We start from the raw sequence: 12,606 nt of genomic DNA on the forward strand, positions 1-12,606 counted from the left end.
TCAAATATCATTAGCAATAAACTTACTTTTAACTATGCAATGTAATTTGAAATAAGGGCTAAGGGCCATTGAACATGTGAATTATTTATAAACAAGTATACATAATGAGGATGTCATCAAAAAAGTTGATAGACCACACTAAAGAACTAATTTCCCTAAAAAAATTTCAAAAGCATAGGATTTGAGTGTGCTACTGTTCATATACTATATGCCTCAAAATCATACAAATTCTACTGAATAGAAGAATTACGACACAACAGTCCAAGGCTGTAATATCTGGACTTAAGTTAGAGAACTTAGTCTAAGCTTTGCCATTATCATGAGGTAAATCTTTTCACCCTTCTAGCTAATAGCCTTACCTTTAAAAAAGTAAATGTCAAAGCCTAATCATCTCTAATCTAGTTAAGAAATAGAGAAAAGCAGAATTCAAAAAAGTCAGATACACTTATTGGCAAATGCACTTATTTGCTAACAAAAGGATTGTAATATTTGTGTTAGTAAAAACATTGATACAAAATAAGAAATCCCTCTCTTAGCAGGTGGATAAGTAGGACTGACATTGATAACAAGTGTTGGCAAGAACATGGAAAAATACATTCCTTAGAACATGAAATGGTTCCACTGCTATGGAAAATAGTCAACATAAAATTACATATGATTCAACAATTCTACTCCTAGGTATATACCCAAAACAACTGAAATCAGGTACTCAAGCAAATAGATGTATGCACGTATTCATGGCAGCATTAATGATAATAGCCAAAAGATAGAATGCAGCCCTAATGCACATAAAATAATTTTTTAAACTCCATCAACAGATGAATGATAAATTGTGTTACGGACATATAATGGGATATTATTCAGCCATAAAAAATAAAGATGCTATAATTATGTGAATTTCACCTCAACAAAACAGTCTTCAAATATATATATATATATATACACCTGTGTGTGTGTTTGTATGTAAGCATTCAACGAACCATGGAGAAGAGAAAAGAGGATGAAGAGGAGGGGAGAAATGGGAAAACAAGGAGTAAGAACAAGAACAGGAAGCCATCTAGAGCATAAGCAACCCTAATAAAGAAGAAAATTTTTATTTTAACTATATATATATATGTATATTTACTATTTAGGCTAGTTAAGTTAGAGTCATGCAGTTTGTAATGGCCTATTATTTTTCATTTTTCCTAATATTTAAAAAGAGGTTTTCCCTTGCTGAAAGATGCCTTGCCATAAATTGCAGAATTCACAGAAAAACAATCAACATTAGAACATGATATTAAAAGTGAAAAACAAAACTATTGTTTGTGAACAGAAACACATACAGTGAATGCAAAGGAATAAAAACACAGAATTCAGGACAGTACGATTTTTTGGATAAGGAGAACAGTAAAGGTGTACCTCATTTTATTGTGCTACATTTTTTTAAAGTGATACTTTGCTTTATTATGCTCTGTGGATACTACATTTTATACAAATGAAAGGTTTGTGGCAATCCTGCATAAAGCAAGTTTATAGGCACCATTTTTCCAGCGGCTTAGTTTATTTTTCCACTATCTCTGTGTCATATTTTGGTAATTCTCACACTATTTCAAACTTTGCCTTTATTATAACAACAGTTATGATAATTTGTGATCAGCGATGGTTAATGTTATTATTCTAATTGGTGTATGGCAACACAGACTTTGCCCATATAACACAGTGAACTGAATCAATAAATGTAATCTGTGTTCTAACTGTTCCACTGGCTACCCATTCCTCAGGCTCCCTCTCCTTGGGATTCCCTATGTCATAAAACACTACAATGTTGAAGAGTCCCACAACTCTTGTTTTAATCAAAAGCTAGAAATGATTATGCTAGTCAGAAAGGCACATGGAAAGCCAAAGATGGACAACACATAAGCCTCTTACACCAGTTAGCCAAATTTTGAATGCAAAGGAAAAATTATTGAAGGAAATTAAAAGTGTTACTCCCATGGACATACAAATGGTAAAAAAGCAAAAGAGCCTTATTGCTGACATAGAGAAAGTTTTTAATGGTCTAGACAGGTCAAACCAACTGCTACATCCTCTTAAACCAAAGCTTTAATTAAGCCAGAGCAAAGCCCCAACTGCCTTCAATTCTATGAAGGCTGAGGAAGTGAGAAAGCTGCAGAAGAACAGTCTGAATCTGGCAGACGTTGGTTCATGAGGTTTAAGGAAAGAAGTCATCTCCAGCACATGTAAGTACTAGGTAAAGCAGGAACTGCAGCAAGTTATTCAGAAGATTTAACTAAGATCATTTATGAATGTGGCTACATTAAACAACAGATTTTCAATGCAGACAAAAACAGCCTTCTACTGGAAGAAGATGCCATCTAGGATTTTTATAGCTAAAGAGAAGATGTTGATGCGTGGCTTCAAAGTTTCAAAGGACAGGTTAACTCTCTTGTTAAGGGCTAATGCAACTGGTGACTTTAAGTTGAAATCAGTGCTTACTTGCCATTCCAAAACTCCTAGGCCCTTAAGAACTATGCTAAACCTACTCTGCCTGTGCTCTATAAATAAAACAATAGCCTGATGACATCACATCTGTTTCCACCATGGTTAATGAATATTTTAAGCCCACTGTTGAAATCTGCTAAGAAAATAAGATTCCTTTCAAAACGTTACTGCTCATTGACAATGTGCCTAGTCACCCATGAGCTCTGATGGAAATGTACAAAAAAATTAATATTGTTGGCTGGATGCAGTGGCTCTTGCCTATAATCCTAGCACTTTGGGAGTCCAAGGTGGGCAGATCACTTAAGCTCAGAAGTTCAAGACTGGCCTGGACAACATGGTGAAACCCCATCTCTACTAAAAATACAAAAATTAGCCAGGCGTGATGGCAGCTGCCTGTAGTCCCAGCTACTCGGGAGGCTGTTCCACAAGAATCCCTTGAATCTGGGAGGCAAAGGTTGCAGTGAGCCAAGGTTGCACCACCACAATCCAGTCCGGGCAACAGAGCAGGATTTCATTTCAAAAAAAAAAAGACAGAAATTAATATTGTTTTCATGCCTGCTAACACAACATCCATTCTGCAGCCCAAGAGTCAAGCAGTAATTTTAACTTTCAAGTCTTATTATTTAAAAAACGTATTTCTTTTGTTTTTTTGAAACGAAGTCTCACTCTGTAGTCCAGACTAGAGTGCAATGGCAAGAACTCGGCTCACTGCAACCTCCACCTCCTAGGTTCACAGGATTCTCCTGCCTCAGCCTCCTGAGTAGTTGGGATTACAGGTGCCCACCACCATGTCTGGCTAATTTTTTGTATTTTTAGTAGAAACGGGGTTTCACTAGGTTGGCCAGGCTGGTCTCGAACTCCTAACCTCATGATCTGCCCGCCTCGGCCTCCCAAAGTGCTGGGATTACAGGCATGAGCTACCACACCCTGCCTATATTTCTTAAGACTATAGCTGCCATAAATAATTATTTCTCTGATGAATCTGGGCAAAGTAAATTAAAAACCCAAAGTCCTACTGTGGATAAAGTGCTATCAAATAGCTACAGAAAAAGCTTTCATAAAAGGTAAAGTTAACTGATGTAGCAAACTTCACTGTGTCGAAAACCCATTTATGCCTACTGTTCCATTATTGGAATGCTAAGCATGTGGGAGTTATTTATATCCTACTCAATGTCATCGCCTAGGTCTGATTTTTCACTCACGCAAAATTCAAAAAATTGCAACCTCCAGCATAAATGGGTTAAGAAACTTCCACAGCTACCCCCACCCCTTCCTTCAGAAACCACCATCCTGATCAGTCAGCAGCCTTCAACATCAAATCAGGTGATGATCACCATTTTTTAACAAGAAAGTCTTTTTAAATTAAAGTATATACAATTGTTTTAGACATAATGCTATTGTACATTTATAGACTACAGTGTAGTGTTGTGGTGTTATGATACTCTATGTTGGTTTGTGTCCACAGTTCCTGGTTTATAACTCCCAAAGCCCTAGTCACAGTCTTTTGTTATAATGTTGGGTATCTTAGCCCTCAGGAAACAGAATCTCTCTCCTGCCCTCCTTTCACCCTTCTGATTGTAGATCTTAAAACTCTCCCCAGAGAGAGTCCTGCACTATACCCTAAGGGAAGGAATGCTGACATCATGAAGCTTCCATAAAAACCTAAGAGGACTGGGTTCAAAGAACTTCTAGATAGCTGAATGTGTGAAAGTTCCTAGAGATGTGCCTAGGGAGGGCAAGGAAGCTCTGAAACCCTTCCCCCACACCTCATACCCTATGCATCACTTCATTTGTATCCTTTGCAATATCCTTTAAAATATACCACTAACCCCAAAGTGTTTCCCAGAGTTCTGTGAGCCACTTCAGCAAATTAATAGAACCTAAAGAGTGGGTGGTGGGAACCTTTTAAGTTGGTCTGTCAGAAGATGAAGGCTAGAAGACTCAGCACGTCTGCTCTTCCATCTTCTCCTGCCTGCTTTATTCTAGCCATGCTGGCAGCTCATTAGATGGTACCCACCCAGATTGAGGGTGGGTTTCCTCTCATGCTACCTGGGGAATGCAAGGAGGAAATACTCTTAAGCAGGGAGCCTCTTTATCCCTAGGACTGACCCTAGAACTGTGTGAGGTACAGCTGGATTCTACTGACACTTGGACAGTACTATGAACAGCTCTTAATTGACCAATAAGGAGTTAATTGGTTTACAGACGGCAGTTCCAAATTGGATGGACAACATTCTGTTTGGATGACTGCTACTTGGATCAAAGAATGTAAAAACATATCAGTGAGGTGGGCTGAATTACATGCAGTTTGTTTTTTTTTTTTTTTAGCAGTAATGGAAGAAATGAACAGTGGTGGAGGTCCCTGTGTTTTGAGTTCTTTAGTGACTCACAGGTGGTGATCAATGGCCTGCCACAAAACCTATGGAAATTTGAGGGGTGCATTAAAGTAGAACAAGTCAGTGCCCATCAGAAGAACTCCCTTCCAGGTTGGGAAGGTGAATGGAATCAGAAAGCAGGTCTGTGCATGTGCTCCCTTGGAGGTGTCCATCTGGGTCCATGAAATGAGTGCACATACGGATACTGAAACAGTGTAGACATGGGGTGAATGAAGACATATTCCTTTTGTACCTTCACAGGCTCATAATGCCGGTAAGAACTGTTATAAGTGTCAGCAAGACAGAGACTGCCAATGGCTATGGATGAGATTCCCTGAAGGGAAGGCCCTGAACATAGCTGGCAAGTGAGACTGATGCTGGCAGCCCTCAGGGGTCTACGAACAGGTCTTGACAGGAATAGATGCTGACTCTGGAGTGGGCTTTGCTTATGCAGTGGAAGATGAAAATAATCAGAATGCCATAAAAAAGCCAGAACAAAAGAAAGAGTATGGATTTACAGGGCCAACCATCATTTCTTCAGACCAAAGAACACAATGTACATCCCATAATGTTCAGCAATGGGGCAGAGAAAGGTCCTCCTCAGAGTAATAATTTGATAGAGAAGTAGAATAGGCAGCTGAAACATTGGTCTAACACAGGGGCAGATAAAAAGAGTAACCATAACTTTTGTATGCACTGGAAAGCCAAAAAAATTTTTCTTTGTTGCAACGTTCACTTTATTGGAGTAGTCCTGGAACTAAACTGATATCTCCAAGGTTTGCCTGTACAGGGATACAGTGGAGAAGAAACACACAGAGGCTCCAATAGCATAAGTTGGGTTTAATTTCTTAAGCAGGATGGTGAACAAACTTGGTATTTACTATATAACTCTGAAAATATTTCTATCCTGAAAATACTCCGCAACTAAAATGTATTTAAGAAAAAAAAAAAAAGAAAGTAGAATAGCTTTAAAGTATACATAGGGATGTGTGTAGGTTACATGCAAATACTACATTTTACACATAAGGGCTTTGCATATTCTCGCACCTGAGCATCTACAGAGTTTAGTATCTGTAGTGGGTCCTGGAACCAAATCCCCAACCAAGGGATGACTATACTACAAATTACCAGATTATCTTCTAATTTAATGATCTTCAAAGATTATTATAAATAAGCAGCTTTCATAAAAGCTAGTTAATGTTACAGAAAAAAATAAAACAGGCCAGGCAGAGTGGCTCACAGCTGTAATGCCAGGATTTTGGGAGGCCAAGGCAAGCAGATCACTTGAGGTCAGGAGTCCAAGACCAGTCTGTCCAACATGATAAAATGCCATCTCTACTAAAAACACAAAAAATTAGCCAGGTGTGGTGGTGGGCACCTGTAATCCCACCTATTCGGGAGGCTGAGGCATGAGAATTGCTTGAACCTGGAAGTTGGAGGTTGCAGTGAGCTGAGATCATGCCACTACACTCCAGCTTGGGCAGCAAAGCAAGACTCCATCTCAAGGAAAAAAAAAAAACCGCCAAATTTCTGAAAGAGAATTACTTTTTCACTTACCATAATTGTAATTTCCCTTTTACACACATTGAGGTCTGGCATGTTATTGACATACATTCGCTTCAATGCACATCGGATTCCACCGTGAGTACGCACAAGGAAAACTGTGGAGAATCCACCTAAAAAAACAAAGCACCAACTAATTTAAAAGAAACAGAAACAAATGCCAAAATCATGTAACATCATTGTGGAACTTACTATTGGAGGAAAATAAACAATGACTGCGCCCAAGACAAAAATAAGTGCAATAAGCTACTAGTAGATTAAACACCAAAACACTGGCTTCCAAAGCCAATAATGAAGTAGTACTTAGAGGAAAACATGCTTCTCAAATGTAGATGTTTCTCTCTTAAAGGCTAAAAGACTAAAATTTTATCTTTTGCATAGGAATATCTCTCATACAGTATAATAAAAAATGTCACAATTATGTTACTAAAGTTTGGTATATACAAGTGATTGCCTACGTATCAGACTCTCCCTCTTGGATGACAAAACATTGATGTTATTTAATATGAGACATCAATGGGATCAGATAGGTGCTTCCCTCCTCCAGTTCGAGAAGATGAACCAACATTGTTTCTAAACCCATCACATAAGAATCTCATTTCCTCTCACCAGTAACTGATTTAGAATTGGATATGTAACCAGTTCTCACTAATTGAACATGTAGAGTCAGTCTGAGTTGCAGGGAATGATCTTCCACAGATAAAAGAGAGAGACTGGTAGAAAAGACCCTGCTCTTCTGCTTTTTTGTTGCCTATGATGTTTAGACCTAATGCAGTCATCTGTGGCCATAATAGAAGAAATAATCAGAAAGAAAATGACCTAAAACACAGACATTTGGCCTACAGAATAAGACTCCCTCTAGAATTCACATAGTAACCACCTCCCTCTAAAACTCACATAGTAAATGTCTTCATTACTTAAGCCATGATTTATATGGAAATTCTGTTAACTGTAGCTGAGAAAGCATCTTATCTGAAGCATATAGCTAGGTAGGTATTCTAAAGAACAATTCTGTCACATCTAAACAAAGATTTCCACCATAACTTTTTAAAATTTGACACAGAACATGCTATAGCTTAATTACTTGTTTTTTTAAATGGTGTGTCATTTTCATTAATTTGATAGCCTTTAGAAAGCAGCATCCTGAGCAATAAGAAGTCACCTGCACTCTGGTCAATACAAAGTTGTAAAAAAAAAAAGTAAACTATTAGAAATACATCATAGGGGAAAAGAGCTCTAATATGATTTGGCTGTGTCCCCACCCAAATCTCACTATCAATTGTAATAATCTCCACATGTCAAGGGCAGAGCCAAGTGGAGATAATTGAAACATGGGGGTAGATTCTCCCATACTGTTCTCATGGTAGTGAATACGTCTCACAAGATCTAATGGTTTTATAAATTGAAGTTCCCCTGTATAAGGTCTCTTGCCTGCCACCACATAAGATGTGACTTTGCTTCACATTCACCTTCTGCCATGATTGTGAGGCCTCACCAGCTATGTGGAACTGTGAGTTAATTACATCTCTTTCCTTTATAAATTACCCAGTCTTGGATGCATCTTTATTAGCAGTGTGAGAGCAGCCTAATACAAGTCCTAGGAAACTCCAGAATCAGTACACACTCTTTCCAGATTCTCTACATCTTCCATTTGCAGTTACAAGAAACTGCACAACTTCCCATTTGTAGATCTGGATTTCCATATACATCGTGTTGGGGAAATCAAATCAACCACCCCACAAGGCAGTTCTAGGAATAAATCAGATGATGATGATGTTTGGTACTTTAGGTAAAATCTCTAACAATTCAGGGCATTACTTTAAAAGAAACTCATTTAGCATTAATTTTATATGTAAACATTAACAAGCCAGAAAGTAAAAGACCTAATGGAAAGGGCCACTTAAACTACCATATTTTATTTGATTTTAAAATCTCAGGAAAATGTGGAAAGAAAGAATATATCTAGATAAGAAGGTGGTATGAGTACAGCTGAGAGAAATCATTCAAATAGCATTTGTTTTGAGACACTTATCTATCTAGGTCTAGATTATTCCCCTGTAACAATGCTTTCCTAAAACAGAGCTTTGCATCAGAATTGCCTGAAGTGGTCTGTGTATGAATTTATCTTTAATAGTTTCCAAGTTCTGGCCCTAAGTCTGAATCAGCAGGTCTAAATGGGGACCCCATTTATATATTTGATATAGATACACAGACATAATGAGAGAGAAAGAGAGCATGCACTAAAAATCTCCCTACTTGTTATACTATTTTACTTTTGTATATGTTTTAAATGGCTTATTAGATGGAAGGGGGAAAAAAAGAGTCCCTAAATGGGATGCATAACCATGTAGCCACTGAACCAAGTTCCCAGAGGAACCATGGATCCTATATACCTATTCTTACCCACCCACAGAACAATGTGATTTTACTCCTGTGAATTAGAAAATGAGAAAAAAGTATCAAGTAGGTTTTCTTAATAAAAGCCTTTCCCAAAGTGAAAGCTTTCCAATTCTACTAACCCTAATTTAGATAGATCTTATCAAATATAAAGTTTTCCAAATAGAGAAGATACGTTCAACTTTAAGGATTTCTACCTAAACATGGTAAATAGTGATCATGAATAGTATCTGCTTTGAGAATAAAATGTAATAAATACTTATGATTTCCCCAGTACTATCTTTTCCAGAATTATCGATAAGCTAATATTATTTCTGTTTGAAGAATGCACTTACGGGGAGGTAACTATTTAGGACACTACAGTAATTCAAGAGAGGAGTGTCGTATTTGCCACCAATTTGTAGCTTATCAAATTCTTAAATATTTATTTTTCACAGAACTCTTTCATGCCCAACCCAACTTCATGTTCATCACTCACTTAGGTACCTCTACCTAGAATTTGACTGTATTATCATGTACTTCAATTTTCCACAAATTTCTGTACATAAATCAGATTATTGGCAGTAACCACGTATTCTACATATATATGTCTAGGTCCAATTTAATACTGTAAAGCATAGTTGTTATACTAATGCTAAATTTTATAATTCCAAACATGAAATTATCCGGGTATTACAAAGCATTCTAAATGTTCTCAAAATCCCATAAAAGTAAAATTGTGACAGATATTGATCTGATAAAATACAATGGGAAATAAATGTGTACTCATGAAAGCAAATTTGAAAAAATGATTGGTATATTTTACACTCCGTAAACTATAAAAATTGTATGACTAAATATCAAAGTTTTGTTTATAGGTGTATTCTTTAAAGAGCAATAATTCTTAGCCACTTCCAGCTTTTTTCAAGGGTAGGATATAAGATTTACACATGAAATAATTTCATAGAACACCTTATTAAAATCTTACCTCTGGTCTCCACACACACACACAAAAAGGTAATCAGATTAAAATGAAAGAGTACCTTTGTTAAGCCAATCTAAATTTCCTCCAACTAAGAAAAATGGTAACAATCCTTCATCTAATTTCAAGTGCCAGCCACCCAGGATATTTCTCAATTGTTATATACCGTAGAACAGTGGTAATAAAATAATGACAACATAGTTTACACTCATTTGGAAACTGCTGCTCTAGAGATGTCAGGTCTCTGTAATAACTATATATGAACATATGGCATATACTGCTACAGAGTAACTTCTTCTGGTAAGCCATTATTTATTCCTTCTATTAAGCAAATAATTTTCCATGCCTTAATTTGTCATTTCCATGATTTAATTAAATCATTTTAAATTTATTGATGTTGTACATATTGGTAACGCTCCTCAAATTCATTTAAAAAGATAACACAAAAGAATGAAAAAGTGATAAAGCCAATTTACCTATCCTTCCTATCTTTCCTACACTTCCTCTGGCATAGTTATTAATTGATCAAGTAGAGGTACCCAAAGGAGTAGAAACTGACCAATAACAAAATAATCCTGAAAACAGGGCTAAGTAGTTCCTATTTCCTGGGAAATAGGAAAACTGACTTAAAGTCAGTCAATTAGACCTCTTGATTTGCTAACCCATTCCCCACAGCCAGGCCATAATAATGCCCCTATGCAGTATTAGTTTAACTAGCAGTATATATGGGACATCAGGAAACATTTTGGGGCATGGGAATAGAAGAGGAGAGGGAAAGGTGAGTGCAGTCCTTAAAAACAAAGGATTAAATAAATGTCTGCCTACTGAAAAGAGAATTTCCCCACCTCAACCCAAGACCACTGTTCAGCTACAAGGATACTGGCAGCCAGATGTACAGGGTTAGTCACAAAAGGAAATTACAATTTTTCTTCTAGCAAACTGGAAAAAAAAATACAGCTAATGTGGGAGTCACACAATTAAAAAGTGGCTTTCTACATCGTCACACTAAAGTGAAGCCCCACGTCAAGAAATTCGCCCCATTTACACAGAGGACTTTCAATCATCGTCACTTTAGAACTTCACTCTTTAAAAAGAACAGACACAAAAAAATGATGAGCCGTTCACAGAAACCCTTTAACATAACAAGAGATTAAAACAAGCAAACAGAAAAAACAGAACTTTGAAGAAATGCTGGGACTAAAGAAATCATCCAAAGAACCTATCTATAAATACACTGCAGTCATGAACTAAGAGCAGAGTTCTTTAAAAGAGATATTTGGAGAATGAGAAATAACTTTTACAAATAAGAATAAAGAGATCAAAAGTTAAAGCTTCAACAGAGGAGCTAGAAGATAAAATTAGGGAAATATTCCAGAATTTTTTCAGAGCATAAAAGATTGGAATATTAAAAAACCAGTCCAATAGATCCAGTATCTAAACCACAGACGTTCCAGAAAAAGAAAAGAGAAAATGAGGGGTAAAAAATATATCAAAGATATAACACACACCCCAAACTTGAAATACATGGGTTTCCATATGAAAAGGGCTCACCAAGCAAATACCCAGCACATAGAACAAAAAGATCTACATTAAGGTTCATCATCATAAAATTTCAGAAGGCTCAGGTAAAGAAAACCCTAACAGTTACCAGAAAGAGAAAATGATTGCATATTTGCCTTGATTGGAATGGCTTCAGCCCCATATCCACATCCAGTCATCTCACAAAGCAAGGGATGAATACATAAGCACAATTAAGCTAATAACATTATTAAATGGGCATATTATATACTAATGGTATTTTATCAAATACTTCCTGCTAAATTTCTAAATTTCAGTTAGACTAAAATTAGCCTAAAATTTTTAAGTTGCTTCAAGATTTCTCCATGTCCAAAGTCATTATAGTAAGATAACCAACATAAAATAATTGTATAATAATATTAATGCCAGTAAGTAAGAATATCCAGAAAATACACTAGAATCCATTAATGCCAGTAAGTAATGGTAAGAATATCCAGAAAATACACTAGAATACCCTATTATTAAATGACAAAAAAGATCTAGATATTACATAGTGAGGAAGAATGAGTATTCCAAAATCATTTCAAAGAAGTGATCAACAAGAAGGATTTTGTCTTTTATATTAACAGTGAATATTATGAGTGTTGGAGGTTTTGAAGCAATAAGCACTTCCATGTATAATGCCTGGTAAGTGAGTAGGCACACAATATTATTTATTGAATGAATGAATGAATCAATGAAAGATGGAAAAAAAAAAGTTCCACTAAATTTCTTCTTGGAATCCAGCATATCAAGGGGAAGGGGAAACAAGGCTTTTGGAGTCAGACCTAAAAGTAAATACTAACTCTACCATTACTAGTTGTGTGACTATAAGCAAATTAATTTCTGAGCCCCAGTTTCCTTATACATTCAGCAGAGATAAGATCTCCTCATAAGACTATTCTAAAGAATAAATGAGATTATGTATCAAAGCACTAATACAGTTCATTTCATAAGTGGTAGCTTCTGTAACTACTACTAGTATGATTAGTACTCTTTCTACTGCATCTTGACCAGGCACAGTGTCTCACACCTGTAATTCCATCACTTTGGGAGGCTGAGAAGGATGGATTACCTGAGCTCAGGAGATTCAGATCAGCCTGGGCAACATGGTAAAACCTTGTCCCTACTAAAAATACAAAAAATTAGCCAGGCATGGTGGCATGCACTTGTAATCTCAGCAACTCGGGAGGCTGAGGCACAAGAATTGCTTGATCCTGGGAGGCCGAGGTTGCCATGAGCTGACATCATGCCACTGCACTCCAGACT

At 36.7% G+C, this 12,606-nt stretch overlaps 1 protein-coding gene across 2 annotated transcripts in view; it reads right to left on the minus strand.

The window, feature by feature from the left end:
• The window catches only part of BMP2K (BMP2 inducible kinase), a 148,075-nt gene that overhangs the window by 90,181 nt on the left and 45,288 nt on the right, over window positions 1-12,606 (minus strand). For both annotated transcript variants that reach the window (XM_035293461.3, XM_035293460.3), the window contains exon 2: window positions 6,417-6,535. In XM_035293461.3, coding sequence (XP_035149352.2) covers window positions 6,417-6,535 — 119 coding nt within the window. The remainder of the gene's footprint in view (window positions 1-6,416; window positions 6,536-12,606) is intronic.

The sequence above is a fragment of the Callithrix jacchus genome, chromosome 3 (genome assembly GCF_049354715.1).
Source record: "Callithrix jacchus isolate 240 chromosome 3, calJac240_pri, whole genome shotgun sequence".
NCBI lineage: Eukaryota > Metazoa > Chordata > Mammalia > Primates > Cebidae > Callithrix > Callithrix jacchus.